Below are 16034 nucleotides of genomic sequence, written 5' to 3'. Positions count from 1 at the left end.
CACACACACACACATATATATATATATATATATATATATATATATATATATATATATATATATATATATATATATATTCCTCTGGTCTAAAACTCCAATGCAACAAGCCCAAACTCCAAGCCCAAAACTTAAGGCCCAAAATGAGACTTAGCCCAAAAGCCTATAGCGAGGTTACCCGGGGCGTACCTCCCTTAGTACGCTCAGCGTACACAAGCATGCATGAAATCTGATCGGGGACACCAACCCAGTACGCGAGGCATACTAGGATTACGCTCGGCGTACGTCCAGTATGGTTTTTCTCACGTTCAGGGTCTTAACCCGTTAAGACTTTAGCTTATATCAGATTTGGACTCCCTATAGGCTCTTAGTCCATAAAGCTTGTGACTTTAAGCCTTTGCATGGCTGATAAAGTCACAAACACCCAAAACTCTCATTCTCTTATCTCAAAATGCTCATATCTCATGCATGGGTTGATTCAAATGTCCAAGGAGTTGCTCATAATCTCTGGAGCACATTTTCTCATAAAGCATGCAACTTTGGGACCAAAACCCTAAAATGGTCTAACATGATGCATAAAACAAAAGAATGAGAAAGCTTTGAGCTTTATACCTCCAAATGAAGCTCCCAACACATCTATGCTTAGATCTATAGCCTGGACTCCCACTCCTTCTTCTTCAAAGCTCCTTCTTCACTCCAAGAACACACAAAATCCCTTAAATGCTCTCAAATTGACACACACAAGCTCAAGAACGAGGATTTGGGTTTGAGAGGGTTGATTGTCTGAGGATGGTGGCCAGGAATGAGGCCATCTTATTCTTTGTATAGGGGCACCCTCTCATTTAGGGTTTTCACTATGTGCCTAGTAAGCCTAGTGTACCCTCTAGTATGCCCAACGTACTAGGTGGCTCCGCTTAAAAGTCACGAAAAGGTGACGAGAAGCCCTACGCTTCTAGCATCTCTTTGTAGGCCCGAGGCTTCCTCATGCCCAGGTTGCAGCCCACGAACCCTAATCACGGACGATCTGAAACAGGATGTTACAAAAGGGTTGGAAGTATTATGGTTGCTTGACATTTTGAGAGTAAAATGGTTGTGATTTCTGTAGAATAAATAGGTGATATATGTGTGTATTTATAGTGTTTTTGCTTTAAAGAAATAATAATAATGATACAAAATGAAAAGCCCCAACGTTCATATAGCCAACGGCTATATCTTTCCAACAATCATTTTTCTTGCCATATAGTCTATTTGATGGCAAAAAACCGCTACAAATTATGTGTCATGGACTAGTGCTCACCGACGGTAAAGACGTGGGATTACCGTCGGCAAACTCACGTTTACACCGTGCAGTGTAGGAGTGCTACCTAATATGAGTATCATAAGACCTTAAGTATTGTTAAAGATTTAATTTGCCTTACCCCATAAATTTTCCATGTAAATTAAGTCTTAGCTCGTGTTGAAGGGCTAAGGCTAAGCGATTATGTTTAATAGAAGGCAAGTTGCCTAGCTACTATGCTAGAATATGGGATTGTGCAAGTTGGATAAGAGATGATACCATGGGTTTTTGTGGGAGCATTGTCCTCCTGTTCAATAATTTTCCATAGATCATAATTTGTACTATGAACATAACTTTTAAATAATGATGCCTGAACATTGAATATAACCGGGGAAGTGTGGATCTGGATCTTAGTATATTCTAACTCCTTACACCTATATAAGTGCTATATATTTTGTATTCAACCAACAATGATATTTCAAGATCAAAGTAAGTTTATGTGAGATTTTTAAACTATTATTTTTAAGATTATGTTTAAGCCTTTTGTCAGAAATAATGGAGAAGTTATGGGTGACAACGTAGTGTGTAAACCCTATGTTAGCCTATATATTATTAGCCTACTTGTTTATGGGCCCTTTAGTCTTTAGCCCATTAGGGTTTTTTTTGTCTAGCTAGTATTTATATTCGTTTTATTCTTTGCAGTCTTCATGCTTTTCATTGAGAACCCTTGTAATTTATCTTTATCATAATCATACGAAAATGTTATAATGGTATCAGAGCAGAGGTTTGATATGTTGTTAGGGTTACTGTAGCAGATGGTATTCGTTTGCTGTTGCTGGTATTCGTTGTTGATGTGTTGATTCGTTGTTGCTGTTGATTCGTTGTTGTTGTTGATTCGTTATCCGATTCTGCTGGTTTGTTACTACTTTGTAACACCCTATTTGAAAGTACTCGGTTGGGGTCGTGGAAGCCAAATGGTAGGGGTGATTCGGTCTTTTATGGGTCCCAGGTTTTATCCGGAAGGTTTTAGGCTTGGAGGTGTCAAGGGGAGCGTAGGGCTTCCAGCCATCTTTTCGTGGTTATAAAGTTCGTCAGAAACGGACTTAGAATGAAGGAGTTATGACACTTTGAAATTATTGTCAATTTTAGCCCATAATGGAAATTAGTAACAAGAAGATCCCATTCATGCAAGGTGGCCAGCACAAGAGTATGCCTAACGTAGATGGAGTAAATGGTCGCGGGTGATTGGAGACGTACACCCAGCGTACGCTCATAGTCACTAAACCCTAATTTTTAGGGAGTGGCACTATATAAAGAGCATTACGCCTTCTAGAGCCAGCCTCCTTCTCATCCTTTCACCCCTCTTCGAAACCCTAACCCTAATTGTGAGAGTGTGAGCTTGCAAGGCCATCTTGGAGTGCATCCTAGTGTTCTTGAAGATGAGTGATCACCTTGGAGTCTCACTAATCAGGGAAGAGCTTTTGGATCCAGGTTCTCCAGCTCGTTTGCAAGTCTCAGAAGGTATAAAGTTTCTACCTTGTTATATTATAGCTTAAGATCTAGGTTAGGGCTTGTTTGGTGTTTCTGATGAGCTTATGGACTATCTTATGGGAGTTGAGCAACTCTAGAGCTTAGGAAGAGTAGATATGAGGTCCTTTGGTCCATCTACTTCATAAAAATGCAATCTTGATGAGTATTATAACCTCATGCATGGATCAAGAACCTTGGAAAGGTCTTAATGGGTTGTTGGGAGCATATGAAGCATGCAAAGGCATAAAGTTGCCAACTTTATGCCTTAAGACGTCTTAATGGACTTAGATATGAAGTTTGATGTTGAAATCCCGAGTATTAAGCACTTAATGGAAAAGTAGCTTAACAGAGGCGTACGCTGGGCGTACATGTAGGTACGCGCTGCGTACACCACCTTCAGTCAGTACGCTTAGCGTACATAGAGTACGCCATGTGTACTCATCAGTTTTGGGCTTGTAGTGTTTTGGGCCTTGGGTTGGGCCAAGCAATGGACTTGGGGTCTTTGGGCCTTAGTGGGCCATCAGGAGTAAAATGTTTTGGGCCAGGAATATGTTTGGGCTTAGGGTAAGGCCCATTAGAGAGATTGGGCCCAATTGAGACAGTTAGGCCAATAGTGGACCATTAGTGGGCTTGGAAAGCCTACTTAGTGTTGGGTGTTGTTTTGGGTTTCGAGCCTTAGTTTTGGATCATACTGGGTCAGGGGTAGAATAGTCATTTTACCCCCATGCATGGATTATGGATCATGGTATAGGACCCAATTGCTAATTGGGTATATTGATCGGTATTGATGGTTCAGGAAGTGGATAGGGCAGCAACTAAGGATTTCTTCGGGAGGCTTCTGCATTTGAGGTGAGTCTTCTCACCATACCAAAGGGTCTAAGGCACCAAGGCCGACCCATTTTATGATAGTTGGTATAATTACTATGTATAGGTGTGTGGCATTGTTATGCATTGATATGTGGTAGAGATAGCTTTACAGCTGGTTGTAGAGATAGCCTTCAGGGCTAATGGTAGAGATAGCCTTCAGGGCTAGTGGTAGAGATAACCTTCAGGGCTAATGGTAGAGATAGCCTTTATGGCTAAGGGTAGAGATAGCCTATGTGGCTAATGGTAGAGATAGCTTTATAGCTAATTGATATGTATTATGTGGTAGAGGTAGCTTGTATAGCTAGTTGATATGCATTATGTGGTAGAGGTAGTTTTATATCTAATTGATATGTGTTATGTGGTAGAGGTAGCTTTTATAGCTGACATGTTATGTGGATTGTGTGGGGTATGCTCTGGGGAACTCACTAAGCTTCGTGCTTACAGATTTGTTTATGGTTTCAGGTACCTCAGATCCCAAGGGCAAGGGCAGGCGTGATGGCGCGACGTGCACTCTCTCACAGGCGTTTTATGGGACATTCTGATATTTGGAATAAAAGTTGTATTTGACTTATGTTTTGAAAACAATTAGAACTGCGCTTCTTAATGTATGTGAATATGTTTGATTACTCTAAAATGAAAATTTTATTTTAAAAATTTGGGTCGTTACATCCTTTCATTCTCAGATTGTTATACTGTCATTGTGGTTATTTATTCACTGTCAACATGACTGGAAAGGATGATTCCCTTCAGTTAATCAGTACTCGTCTAGATGGAAAGAATTATACGTATTGGAGTTACGTTATGAAGAACTTCCTTCGTGGGAATAATATGTGGGGCTATGTCACTGAGACTAAAGCCAAACCCTCAGTGCCTCAGACTGTAAATTTTTGTTTTGTTGCTTGATGCTTGGGAGACTGATAACTCCAAGGTAATTACTTGGATTAATAACTCTTTTACTCAATCAATTGCAGCAAAGGAAGTTTGGAATCACTTGGAGAGACTGTATACTCAGTCCAACTTTGCTAAACAATACCAGTTAGAATATGATATTTGTGCTCTGCAACAAAATGACCAGAGCATCCAAGATTTCTAAGTTGGTATGTCTGATTTTTGAGATTAATTGGCTCTTACTGAATCTAAAGAGTTAAAAGGTTTTGAGCCTTACATTGCTAGGAGGGAAGAACGACGCTTGGTCCAGTTCTTGATGGCCTTGCGTTCTGATTTTGAAGGCCTGTGTGGAACCATTCTTCATCGCTCTCCTCTTCCCTCAGTGGATTTTGTTGTCCATGAGTTAATTGCAGAAGAGACTCGTATCAAGTCTCGTGCTGATAAAGGGTTTAAAGCAACCTCTATTCCTACTCCCGCTCCTGATGTGTTTGTTGTTTCCTCTAATCAATCTCGACAAACTTCAAGGGTTGCTTATGATGAGTGTGCATTCTGTGAATAAAAAAATCATTGGAAAGCTTAGTGTCCATTTTTAGTCAACAAGGGTAAATCTGGTCAACCTCAATCGAGACAACAAAATAGGTCTGGTCAATAGAAGTTTCAGCCACGTTCCTATGGTGCTCCTCCATGGACCCCTCATCCTCCACAGTTTGATGTTGTTGCTGCTATACCACCAGTTGACACCAAATCTGTTGGAAACATGCCACCATATGTATTGGATTCCAAGGCGATTGAGAGTTTCAGACAATATTTGGCCTCTAATTCCACTGCCATGTCTGCATCTATGTCTCATTCTGGTCCTACTTCATTTGGTACATCATGTATTCTCTCATCTTTGTGGATTTTATATTCTGGTGCAACCCATCATATGACTCCTTATTTGTCATCGTTTACTTCTTTGTCGCAAGTGTCATCTATTTCTGTTAAGTCTGCTAGTGATGCATCTATGCTAGTTGAAGGTGCTGGGTCTGTCTCTATTTCTTATATCACTCTCCCTGATGTTTATTACATTTCCAAACTTACTTTGAATCTTGCCCCAGTCAGTCAGTTATGTAAGTCTGGTAATTGGCTGCTCTTTTCTGATCATGTCTGTGTTATACAGGATCAACACACCCAAAAGGTGATTGGGATCAGCCGTAGGGTGTGGGAAATGTATGTCTTGGAAGTTCTCAAAGTATCTAATGTTGCTGCCTCCAGCATTGATTTATCTTCTTTTCGTTTGAGTCCTTTGTCGTCTGATTTTTATCTTTGGCATTCTCGTTTGGGACATGTGTCTGTATCACGTTTGAATTTTTTAGCATCTAGTGGTGTTTTGGGTCATTTAAACACTTGTGATATTTTCTTATTGTAATGGTTGTAAACTGGAAAAATTCTCTGCTTTACCTTTCAATAAAAGTATGTCTTGTTCTACTGCTCCTTTTGACATTATTCATTATGATGTATGGGGTCCTGCACCAGCATCCACAAAGGATGGGTCAACCTATTATGTATCTTTTATAGATAATTACACTCAATATACATGGGTTTATCTTATGAAACACAAATCTGATTTCTTTGATATTTACAACAATTTTATAGCTCTTGTTAAAACTCAACATTCGGTTGTGATTAAGTGCTTCATGTGTGACTTAAGGGGTGAATATACCTCTAATGATTTTACTCAGTTACTTGCTTCTGATGGTACCATACACCAGTCTTCGTGTATTGAAACACCTCAGCAAAACGGTGTGGCAGAACGAAAACACTGTCATATTGTTGAGACTGCCCGCTCATTGCTCTTGTCTATGCAGGTCCCTAGTGCCTTTTAGGGAGAATCAGTCCTAACTATTGTGTATGTGATTAATTGTATCCCTACTTCATTGAATTCAGGAATGTATCCTTTTGAGAAGCTATATGGTCATCTACTAGACTACTCTTCTTTACAAGTTTTTGGATGTACTTGTTTTGTTCTTCATCCTCATGTTGAAAGGAACAATTTGGGGCCGAAATATGCTATTTGTGTATTTTTGGGGTATGGTATTGGATAAAAAGGATACCGTTGCTATGATCCTGTGAGTCAGAAGTTATATGTTTCCCGACATGTCACTTTTTTGGAACATATTCTTTTCTACTCAATTCCTGCTACAGCCCATAATGTAACGAAGTCTGATCTTCCACATATTGACCCTTTTAATGAAGATATAAAGGCTCGAGATCCATCTATGCCACCTGATCCTTCAGCTCATGACACACCCACTTCTTTAGAGAGTGCCTTGACTCCACCTGTTCCTGAGCATGCTCCTCCGATTGTTGAAATTGAGGATCCACCTCCACCACCACCCCTCAGGAGATCCACTCGTCATGTTAAGTCCTCCAAGCTACCATATTTTGCTTATTCTACATATTCATGACCATTTGCTTCATTTATAGCAAGCATCCATCATCTGTCTGAACTTGAATCATATAGAAAAGTTGTTTTAGATCCTCTTTGGTAGAATGCTATGGCTGAGGAACTCATTGCTCTTCATCATACTCATACATGGGATTTGGTTTCTCTTCCTCCTGGGAAACATACAATAGGTTGTCGTTTGGTGTACAAGATAAAAACAAAAGTTGATGGGTCTGTTGAGCGGTAGAAGGCCAGACTTGTAGCAAACAGGTATTCCCAACAGTATGGTTTTGACTACGAAGAGACAATTGCCCCAATTGCAAAGATGACGACAATCTGTACTATGATTGCAGTTGCATCCGTCCAACAGTGGAAGATCTTTCAAATGGATGTTAAGAATGCCTTTTTGAATAGTGACCTCCATGAAGAGGTTTATATGACTCCTCTCCCAGGAATTTAGCACCGGTCAGGTGAGGTTTGTCAGCTTTGTATGGTCTCAAGCAAGCCCCGCGTGATTGGTTTGAGAAATTCTTCACAGTAATTACCTCTCTAGGATTTTTCCAAAGTAATCACGATTTTGCTCTGTTTTTTAGATGCCTGAGTGGAAGACAAATTCTTCTATCCTTATATGTGGATGGCATGATTATTACGGGTGATGACCATGGTGGCATTGAGTCTTTGAAGCATGATCTAGCTCATCGATTTGCTATGAAGGATTTGGGCTTGCTGCGTTATTTCTTGGGTATTGAGGTAGCTCAGTCTAAGAAAGGGTATCTTTTTCCCAAATTAAATATATATCTGACTTGTTTACACGGGCGGGCCTCTTTGACAATCAGATTGTTGATACTCCTCTTGAAACTAATGCATGGTATTGTCCTACTGATGGTATTCCCTTGTCCGATCCGAATCTTTATCGCAATGTTGTGGGAAGTTTGGTCTATCTCGCAGTTACTCGTCCAAATATTGCTCATGTTGTTCATGTTGTCAGTCAGTTTGTTACTGCTCCTTCCTATGTTCATTGGGGAGCTATTCTCCGTATTCTGAGATATCTTCGTGGCACTCAGTTTCAGACCCTCTTGTTTCGCTCGATGTCTTCTCTTGAGTTACGTGCCTATAGTGATGCTGATTGGGATGGTGATCGTCATGATCATAAGCCCACCATTGGATTTTGCGTATTTCTTAGAGAGTCTTTCATTTCATGGAAGAGCAAGAAACATGACGTTGTCTCTAGATCTTCCACGGAGGTTGAATATCGTGATATGGCTGTAACTACATGTGAGATTATCTGGTTATGGTGGCTGCTTGTGGATATGGGAGTTCACATTTCTTCATCTACTCCCTTGTATTATGATAACAAAAGTGCGATACAAATAACGAAGAATTCTGTTTTTCATGAGTGGACGAAACACATTGAGATCGATTGTCATTTTACCCGTCATCACCTATAGCTCGGGACCATTTTGCTCCCATTTGTTTCATCAATCTTGCAGCTTGCGGATATTTTTACGAAGGCTCTATTGACTTCTCGGTTTCGGTTCTTATGTGACAAACTCTCAATGCTAATTGTTGCGGCATTGTGAGTTTGAAGGAGGATGTTAGCCTATATATTATTAGTCCACTTGTTTATGGGCCCTTTAGTCTTTAGCTCATTAGGGTTTTTTTGTCTAGCTAGTATTTATATCCATTTTATTCTTTGCAGTCTTCATGCTTTTCATTGAGAACCCTTGTAATTTCTCTTTATCATAATCATACGAAAATGTTATCACCTTAAACACCATTGGGGTTTTATAAACTCTTAACGTCAAGATCTAAACTCAGATGTATAAGATTTGGAAAGTATGAATTATACCAAAATTTGAAAACTAATGGACATAAATAAGCTCATTGATCAATTAGTGAGGTAAAAAACAACGAAAGGAGTTAATAAATTCTAGAAACCTTGTTCCAATGTCCACTCACCATATACTTTATAAAATATAAGTATTATAAAACGTTTTATAAATCAAGAGCTAAATTTGTGAAAGTATATGATGCGGAGCACACTGCACATAGAAGATCTGGCTGAAGCTTATATGGAGAAGTGGAAGAAAGATAAATGAGGCTAAAAAAAGCACAGCTTAAAGCAGACATAACTTTTGAACTGTTAGAAGTTTGGGGATGTGCGTTAAAATGTTGAAAAGCTATTGTCGGGCCGGAGCTCCTTGACATGACGCACCCCGGATCGATCCCCAAAGTTCATTGCCCATGCCTCCAACTTCAGCTTTCCTCCGATTCATGTTCATTTATGTGATTTATGTGACTGTGTTTCAATGAAAGAATAACCTTTGTTCATTATTTTATGAATTTCATGTTTATATTTAAGAACTTAATTAGAAGATTTCAATGTCAACTTCAACTTCCCAAAAATTGCATATCTGCCAATTTTAGCCTAATCTATAAAGCTATTTCGTAAGCCTTTGATAGGCATCTTGAAATCAATAATATTCATCCCTTTAAATAAGTGTTTGTTCTTGCTTTCTTATGCGTCTGGATACTAATAAACTTCCAATGATGATGGGAATTCCACATGACCCACAACATCTTTGTGGCACATGTTTCTATGAATGACACACTTGACAATATAAGATGTACAAGGCTCGCTTCACATGACTTGTGTTTGACTTACTCAGTAACAACATCCATCTTAACAACATTTCCCGGTGTATTCACTCCTCTTTGAATGCAATGTAATACAACCCATAAAGGTATATCTCGATTTATGGTTAGCTCAAATAAATTATAATTGGATATATATTGCCTAACAATATATCATATGGGCATGGATGTATTAAACTCTCTATGCCAATCTTCATCATGCAAATGATCAAAATGAAACTTTAAAGCTGTATCATCGATTTACTATTTCATATAAAAATTGATCTTTCAAAGAATTTGGGATGTGGAAAATAAAGATAACTGGATATAGTTTATAGAATTGCTAGTTGATGCTAGTTGATATTATCATATCAAATACAAGGTACATATTACTACTTCTGTAATCATGGAATTGTCTTTGAGGAATGCAAGCCAATCAACATTTGACCACTTTTATATGAGGAATGCAACGCTTTTTGTATGAAGGAAATGCAAGCCAATCAACCTTCACATGAAGAAAATGAAGATTTTTTTTTTCAAAACATTCAACACTTTTTGTATTAACATTTGGCCCTTATTATGTGATTCCAAAACGTCAAAATCAACAAATTTAAAACAATAAAATCAGTGAGGTTTTTTGAATAATTTATGAGGATTTTTATCGAGCCTTTTGTTAGAAATAAGAAACTTATTTAGCTGTGATCCCTATTTAATTTGTTTCTTTTACTCTTCATTTCTACTTTCTTGATATTTTCTTCAAGATTCAATGGAGAAACAATAGAATGAAGTAAGAGAAAAAAAAACATTCATCTATTCATTGCATCAGTAGAACACAATTACAAGTAGCATGTTGGATCCATCCAACAGAACATTGGAAAAAAGACTCCTGCCACTGCCTCTGTCATCACACCTTCACCTTCTTAGCTGCTAATGTTCTCAAAATACTCCACCGGTATTGACCTCGGACAATGCTTCTTCGCTACAAACTTGTACTGTTTCACATCAATCAAAATTACCAAATTAACCCCCAAGTCATCATCAAAATTACCAATACAGGAATTTTAGAATTACACACCTTATGTTGACTGTACTTTTCCCTGATTGCTGGCAAACTAGAATTTGGGCATTCACAAACAAGAGCATGCAGAGCCTTCACACATTCACTCAAATCCGATGGCTGATACCGAGTATAATGCCTCAATGTCGAATTCTGTACAATTTATTGTCCAAAGTTCGAAGTTAGAAACCAACATCATAAAACAACCAAAAAACGATAATAATAATACTATAAAAATCGCACATACGACATACCCAAGGTTTCTTTGATGGAACAAGTACAAATCTTGCTAAAAAGATGGCTGATGCAGCAACAAGGGAAGGAGCATAACAAAGCATGTTATACTCGAGAAGAGATAACTCGGATATGTAGCTTGCTAAACACTCTAATTGCATCGAAGGAGCCTGTTTATATTTTATACCATATCAGTAAATCAAATGCAAAAAATTATTCTTTTGGTAAAATTCGTTGAGATTTATACCTCGTTTACTCCTTGAGCAGCACGAACAAATCGCCTCAAGAAACATCTCGATGTTGGTGCAGTCATTTCAAACTTCAAGAAATTTAGAACCGAAGATTCCATTTGCAACACCTCATCTTTGAAGTATGTATTATCAGTAATGTAGCAGAATTCTTCCACTTGTGGTGCACAGATCTCCTCATACTTCCTGAAAACAAGTTCAATTTTCTTAATATATTTTCAAAACAAAATGTGAATATAATATTACGAACAAAAAGCAAGAAACATGTCTCTTACGAAGCAATCATCATGCAAGCAACACCAAGCAATTGCAATCGTTGCCTATCCATCAAATTGCCAGAAAGATATCGGTCGATGTAGTTAATAGTCAAATACAATGTATCGGGTACCAATCTGTACTCTTCTGCAACCTAAATTCATAACATTTTATATTAGTATTAACAAAATTGCCAAAAAAAGATGGGATTAAAATAATGTCTTTTATTACCTCGACAAGCCAGTCTATTAGGATTGCACGCATGCTGGGATTGATATCTTTCTGAACTTTCTCCATGAAATCAATTGAAGGTCTTTTCTTTGCCTAAAATCACCAATAAAAAGTGATTAGAAATCAGCAACTAAATCACAAACGGAATTAGAAACGATTAAAACAATAATGCACCTCAGATGCTCTAAGGTGTTGATAAATGTCACACGCCATCGTTGCACACAACTGTGGATCCATGAAATCAACATCAAGATCGACAATCTTGTCATTTGTCCCCATCTCCATAAGTATCTCTCTCTTGCATACTGTTCCTAAAAAACCCAATTTGAAAATTTTAATCTAGAAGAAAACGAAATTGATAAACTACAAACTGTATAATCACAGAAGCCGAAATCAGTACCTGTTGTTTCAGTATGATCGGAGATGTTCAGTTTACTGCATGTTTTCCTTTCGATTGACTCCATTGCTGCAATGTCATTGTTGTCGATGTATTCAACATCTGGGCTGTTCAAAGATTCACATGTGGACATTGTTTCATCCATGTCGGATTTAGATGGAGACACGTCCATTTTAGATTGAACAGGAGGAACGATTGCATCTTTTCTTGATGTGGGTATACTCTTAGTTGAAGCAGTTGGCTTCACATGGGTTGATGATGAGAAGATACTTCCATATGAGGCGCCATTGTTGTTGACAATTGAAGATCCCTTCTGTAGATGCAGTTTATAGTCAGTATTTTAATCAAATTTAAATTGTACATGTTTTAATTGGAAACCTAAGCATTCAAATTATTGAAATAAGACAAAAAAGAAGTAGGGTCGATTTTGAATTTGAAGGAACTGTGGTCGTCGTTCTTGGAGGAAACAGAGCATTAATAATGTATCTTAAATGAAAAGAAAAAATCCGTTGGTAAGAGATTATGATTGTTTATCAAGAAATGATCTGATCACCAAAATTCTCGTTGCATAAACACTGATTGAGAACATATTCAAGAAAATCAAACATCATTGCGATATATGAAGAAAATGAAAACCCCATAATAGTTTAAAAGAACGTGAAAGAATGAAATTATGTTTTACCAAATTAGATGTGCTTTTTGAGATGTTATGAGAGGTGGGTCTTTGATTCGTGACGTTAGCGAGAGCAGGGCGTTTCTTGGCCATGTGAGGCGGTAAAGCCATTGATTTCCCGACGACATTCTCCGACGCCTGTCGCTTTGCAAGTGACGACGTCGTTCCTGAAGCTTTCCGATTGTGTGTTACCGTCGACATCACTCAATGCAGCAAGAAACCCGGAAAAGAAAAGAAAGAAGAAAGGAACCCTAGAAACAAAACCCTAAAATTCAACGGCGTTTTGGTTTTGAATTGACAACTAGAACAAGAAATTAAAACAAATCCAAGAAAACCCAAGTGAATTCATGTGATTTAAAATCAAAGTATCCGTTTGATTTGCTCAGAACTGAAAAGGGTTACGAATTCAAAAAGCAGAGTGACTTGAGTGAGAGAGAAAGGAAGAGAGAGAGTTATTTAATGGTATTTTTGAAGGCGGGCAAAGGGGATGATTTGAAATGAGAATTGATCTTGGCCGTAGGATGAGAAGCAGGTATTCGTTAGGAGCGGACAAGGAGGCTCTTGTCTGTTTTCTTACATTGGGCTATGGAGGAGTGGCCATTTTGTATTATTTTTGGAAAAATGAAGGGCTGAATATGTAAATTTTTGAAGACATTGGGTTTCACAAGTGTCTTTTTATAAGATTTTGAATATTGGGCTTTCTGATTGTGTGTGTCACTTTGGCATGTGGGTTTTTTTTTGAATTCGAATTTGAACGTTGGTCCTTGTCACAATATTTTAATGGATGTATTGCTCACTTCTTTTCTACTTCAAGTATTTATTACGACTACCCTTGTGTTGAAATAGGTTTCAATTATTAAATTCAGGACGTTTAAAAAATGTTCGAATCCAAATGTCTAATTTGAAATCTCATATAAATATATGAATTGTAATTTTCAAATATATTGGATAACCAATTACCTGAAATTTGAAATATATATGTTTTATTTTTATTTTGGAATTTGTGAAAGAAAACCATTAATGTATATAAATTGAGGAGCTGGGAGTTTCAAATTGTTTATGTTGTAATTTTAAAAAATTTGGAGATCTACTATAATAAATGAAGGTTTTTTTATTTTATTAAATTAAAATTTCACATTTAATGTGTAAGGTAATATATATGTAAAATATTTATTAGAAAGAGTTTATATATGTAACGTATTTAATACATTAAAGTCTAATTAATTTTAATAATTCAAAATTTTCTTATTTTTCTTATAAATTCAAACATTTCAAATTATTAAAGTTTTATATTTATTTTTTTTAATTAAATCCATGTAATACATGGGTCTCACACCTAGTTTTAAATATATGCGGTGCAAGGAAAATGACCTTATCCTCCTTAATAAATGAATGTTTTTTTTGTCACATGTCAATCTCTCATGAGTTTTGACACTTGTAATTTTGTGGTATTTTTGAATAAATGTTTTTTCCATTTGTCATTTTCTCATTTTTTTTTTTATCTTTCTTAATTATTTACACCTTAATTAATAATTGCCTTAATTGAAAATAACTAATTAATTACAATATTACAACTTATATAGTATTTAATATGTTTCCTTTTAAATTTCAAATTTAAATAAATTTTTGTTTAAACCTTCATATATATATATATATATATATATATATATATATATATATATATATATATATATATATATATATATATATATATATATATATATATATATATATATATATATTATCCAACTCGTATAACATACGGGTCTCACAACTAGTTTTTAATAAATATTAGGTGAATTTTTGCCCATTGAGCAGAGTATAATTACATAGTTAAAATATTAACAAATATATATTGTTCAAAATCACTATATTAGTCTTAGTAACTATAAAATAATAATTTTAATATTAAGTTGATAAAAATATTGAAATTAATGTGAACCATGTCATAAAATAAGCATTTATTGGAATCGCATCAACATAATATCTATATGTGGGTTCATAACTAGGTTATAACCCGTGTACATCACGTATGAGAAAATTAAAAATAATTTCATTTATAGTAATACTTAATAAATGAACAATGATAATAAATTTTTTAATAAGTAATAAATATAGATTTTTATGAGTCATTTCAGAATGATATAATGATTCTTTAAAATTACGAAAGCATAGTGGTTTGAATATCCAATCGACAATTTGCATTTCTAGATATGTTAGAAAAATATTATTTTTGTAGAATTGAATCAAAATTAAAAAAATGATATAAATAATAAAATTGTACAAAGTTTTTATAAATTTCTAAAAACTTCTTTATACACAACATTGAATGTTTTATTTGACAGTCTACAATCCTTATCTAAAATTAAAAATTTTAATCTCTCTCTACTCTGAACTCTAGATAAAACAACGTACAATTGGTCATGTGTAAAAACAGGATCATTGAGAAACAAACCAACATTCGATAAAGACTGTCATTAGCTCTTATTAATTGTCATTGCAAAACATACAGCGAATGAAAATTCTATTTTTTTGGAATTTGAACGAGATCTTGTTTTCAGTAGGAGTTAAAGACATTCTTGGAATAAAAGTTTTGTTTCCAATATTACTTCCATATATGATAATTGCATCAATAACACGTTTGCCCAAAGATTTTGTTGGATTAAGTGTCTAAGCTCATAACTATAGTTTGTATAAACTTGAATTGATAGCAGCACAATCATTTTGGATTGCCCTCAAACCTAACAACTAGACATGATGATTTTTGGAGAGAGAGGTTGATTTATTATTCGATTAATAAATTGAAATAAATGATCTATTAATACATTATGAGAATAATATATTGATTAGAAATAGTAATATTTGATTAATAATTTATCAACAATTAATTGGAATTAATTTCGGGATTAATGAAATTAATTAAAAGTGTAGGGTCTAAAGTGCAAATGTTTAATAGTTGAGAAAAAGGCTCAAGAACCTTCCACCAAGGGGTAGACGGTTTCTAAGGGATATTATAGGGTTTCTAGATTATCCCATGTGGATAAATATGGAGCTAAATAATTACAAATTTGAAGTATTATTATTATATTCAGATTAAGGTTATCCATGACATCCTTGTACCACTATATAAAGGACCCTATGCCTAGCGATTTTCGGCCACTCATACTCTTAGAGAGCTAGGCCGAAATTTTGTCCTCTTTCCTCTTCTCTCCATAATCTCCTTTTTACTTGTGTTGGGTGTGAACCTGTGTTGAGTGTTAACCATTAAAGGCATGACGCTTGTGGTGCTTGCTTCCAAAGCTTCAACAAGACAAGTATCATT

At 36.0% G+C, this 16034-nt stretch overlaps 2 protein-coding genes across 3 annotated transcripts; one reads left to right on the top strand and one right to left on the bottom strand.

Annotated features, from left to right (window-relative positions):
• Positions 1–7095: 7095 nt before the first annotated feature.
• Positions 7096–8431, top strand: LOC111895926 (uncharacterized mitochondrial protein AtMg00810-like). Its single transcript, XM_023891985.1, has 3 exons — positions 7096–7214; positions 7577–7733; positions 7820–8431. The coding sequence occupies exons 1-3, from the start codon at positions 7096–7098 to the stop codon at positions 8429–8431; spliced, it is 888 nt and encodes a 295-aa protein (XP_023747753.1).
• A 1892-nt stretch (positions 8432–10323) lies between these two features.
• LOC111895651 (cyclin-A1-4) lies at positions 10324–13153 on the bottom strand. 2 transcript variants are annotated; one of them, XM_023891730.3, is made up of 9 exons: positions 12722–13153; positions 12043–12352; positions 11817–11953; positions 11643–11735; positions 11432–11565; positions 11156–11342; positions 10929–11078; positions 10693–10827; positions 10324–10609 (listed from the first exon to the last, which is right to left on the bottom strand). In XM_023891730.3, exons 1-9 carry the CDS (start codon positions 12911–12913, stop codon positions 10538–10540), a joined length of 1410 nt encoding a protein of 469 aa, XP_023747498.1. In that variant the 5' UTR covers positions 12914–13153; the 3' UTR covers positions 10324–10537. The 2 variants fall into 2 exon arrangements, with proteins under 2 accessions (XP_023747498.1, XP_042751865.1); XM_042895931.2 differs by having other exon boundaries at positions 11817–11947.
• Positions 13154–16034: the final 2881 nt, after the last annotated feature.

The sequence above is a fragment of the Lactuca sativa genome, chromosome 6 (genome assembly GCF_002870075.4).
Source record: "Lactuca sativa cultivar Salinas chromosome 6, Lsat_Salinas_v11, whole genome shotgun sequence".
NCBI lineage: Eukaryota > Viridiplantae > Streptophyta > Magnoliopsida > Asterales > Asteraceae > Lactuca > Lactuca sativa.
Note: the sequence above shows the minus strand (reverse complement) of the source record. Positions and strands in the feature narration are given on the sequence as shown.

Coding starts and splice junctions, on each gene's coding strand:
- LOC111895926 (XM_023891985.1), top strand. CDS start 7,096: ATGGCTGAGGAACTCATTGCTCTTCATCATACTCATACATGGGATTTG. Junction 7,215..7,576: donor ATAAAAACAAAAGTTGATGG/GTCTGTTGAGCG, acceptor TCTGTTTTTTAG/ATGCCTGAGTGGAAGACAAA. Junction 7,734..7,819: donor GTTATTTCTTGGGTATTGAG/GTAGCTCAGTCT, acceptor TTTGACAATCAG/ATTGTTGATACTCCTCTTGA.
- LOC111895651 (XM_023891730.3), bottom strand. CDS start 12,913: ATGTCGACGGTAACACACAATCGGAAAGCTTCAGGAACGACGTCGTCA. Junction 11,736..11,816: donor AACACCTTAGAGCATCTGAG/GTGCATTATTGT, acceptor TGGTGATTTTAG/GCAAAGAAAAGACCTTCAAT. Junction 11,343..11,431: donor GCTTGCATGATGATTGCTTC/GTAAGAGACATG, acceptor ACTTGTTTTCAG/GAAGTATGAGGAGATCTGTG.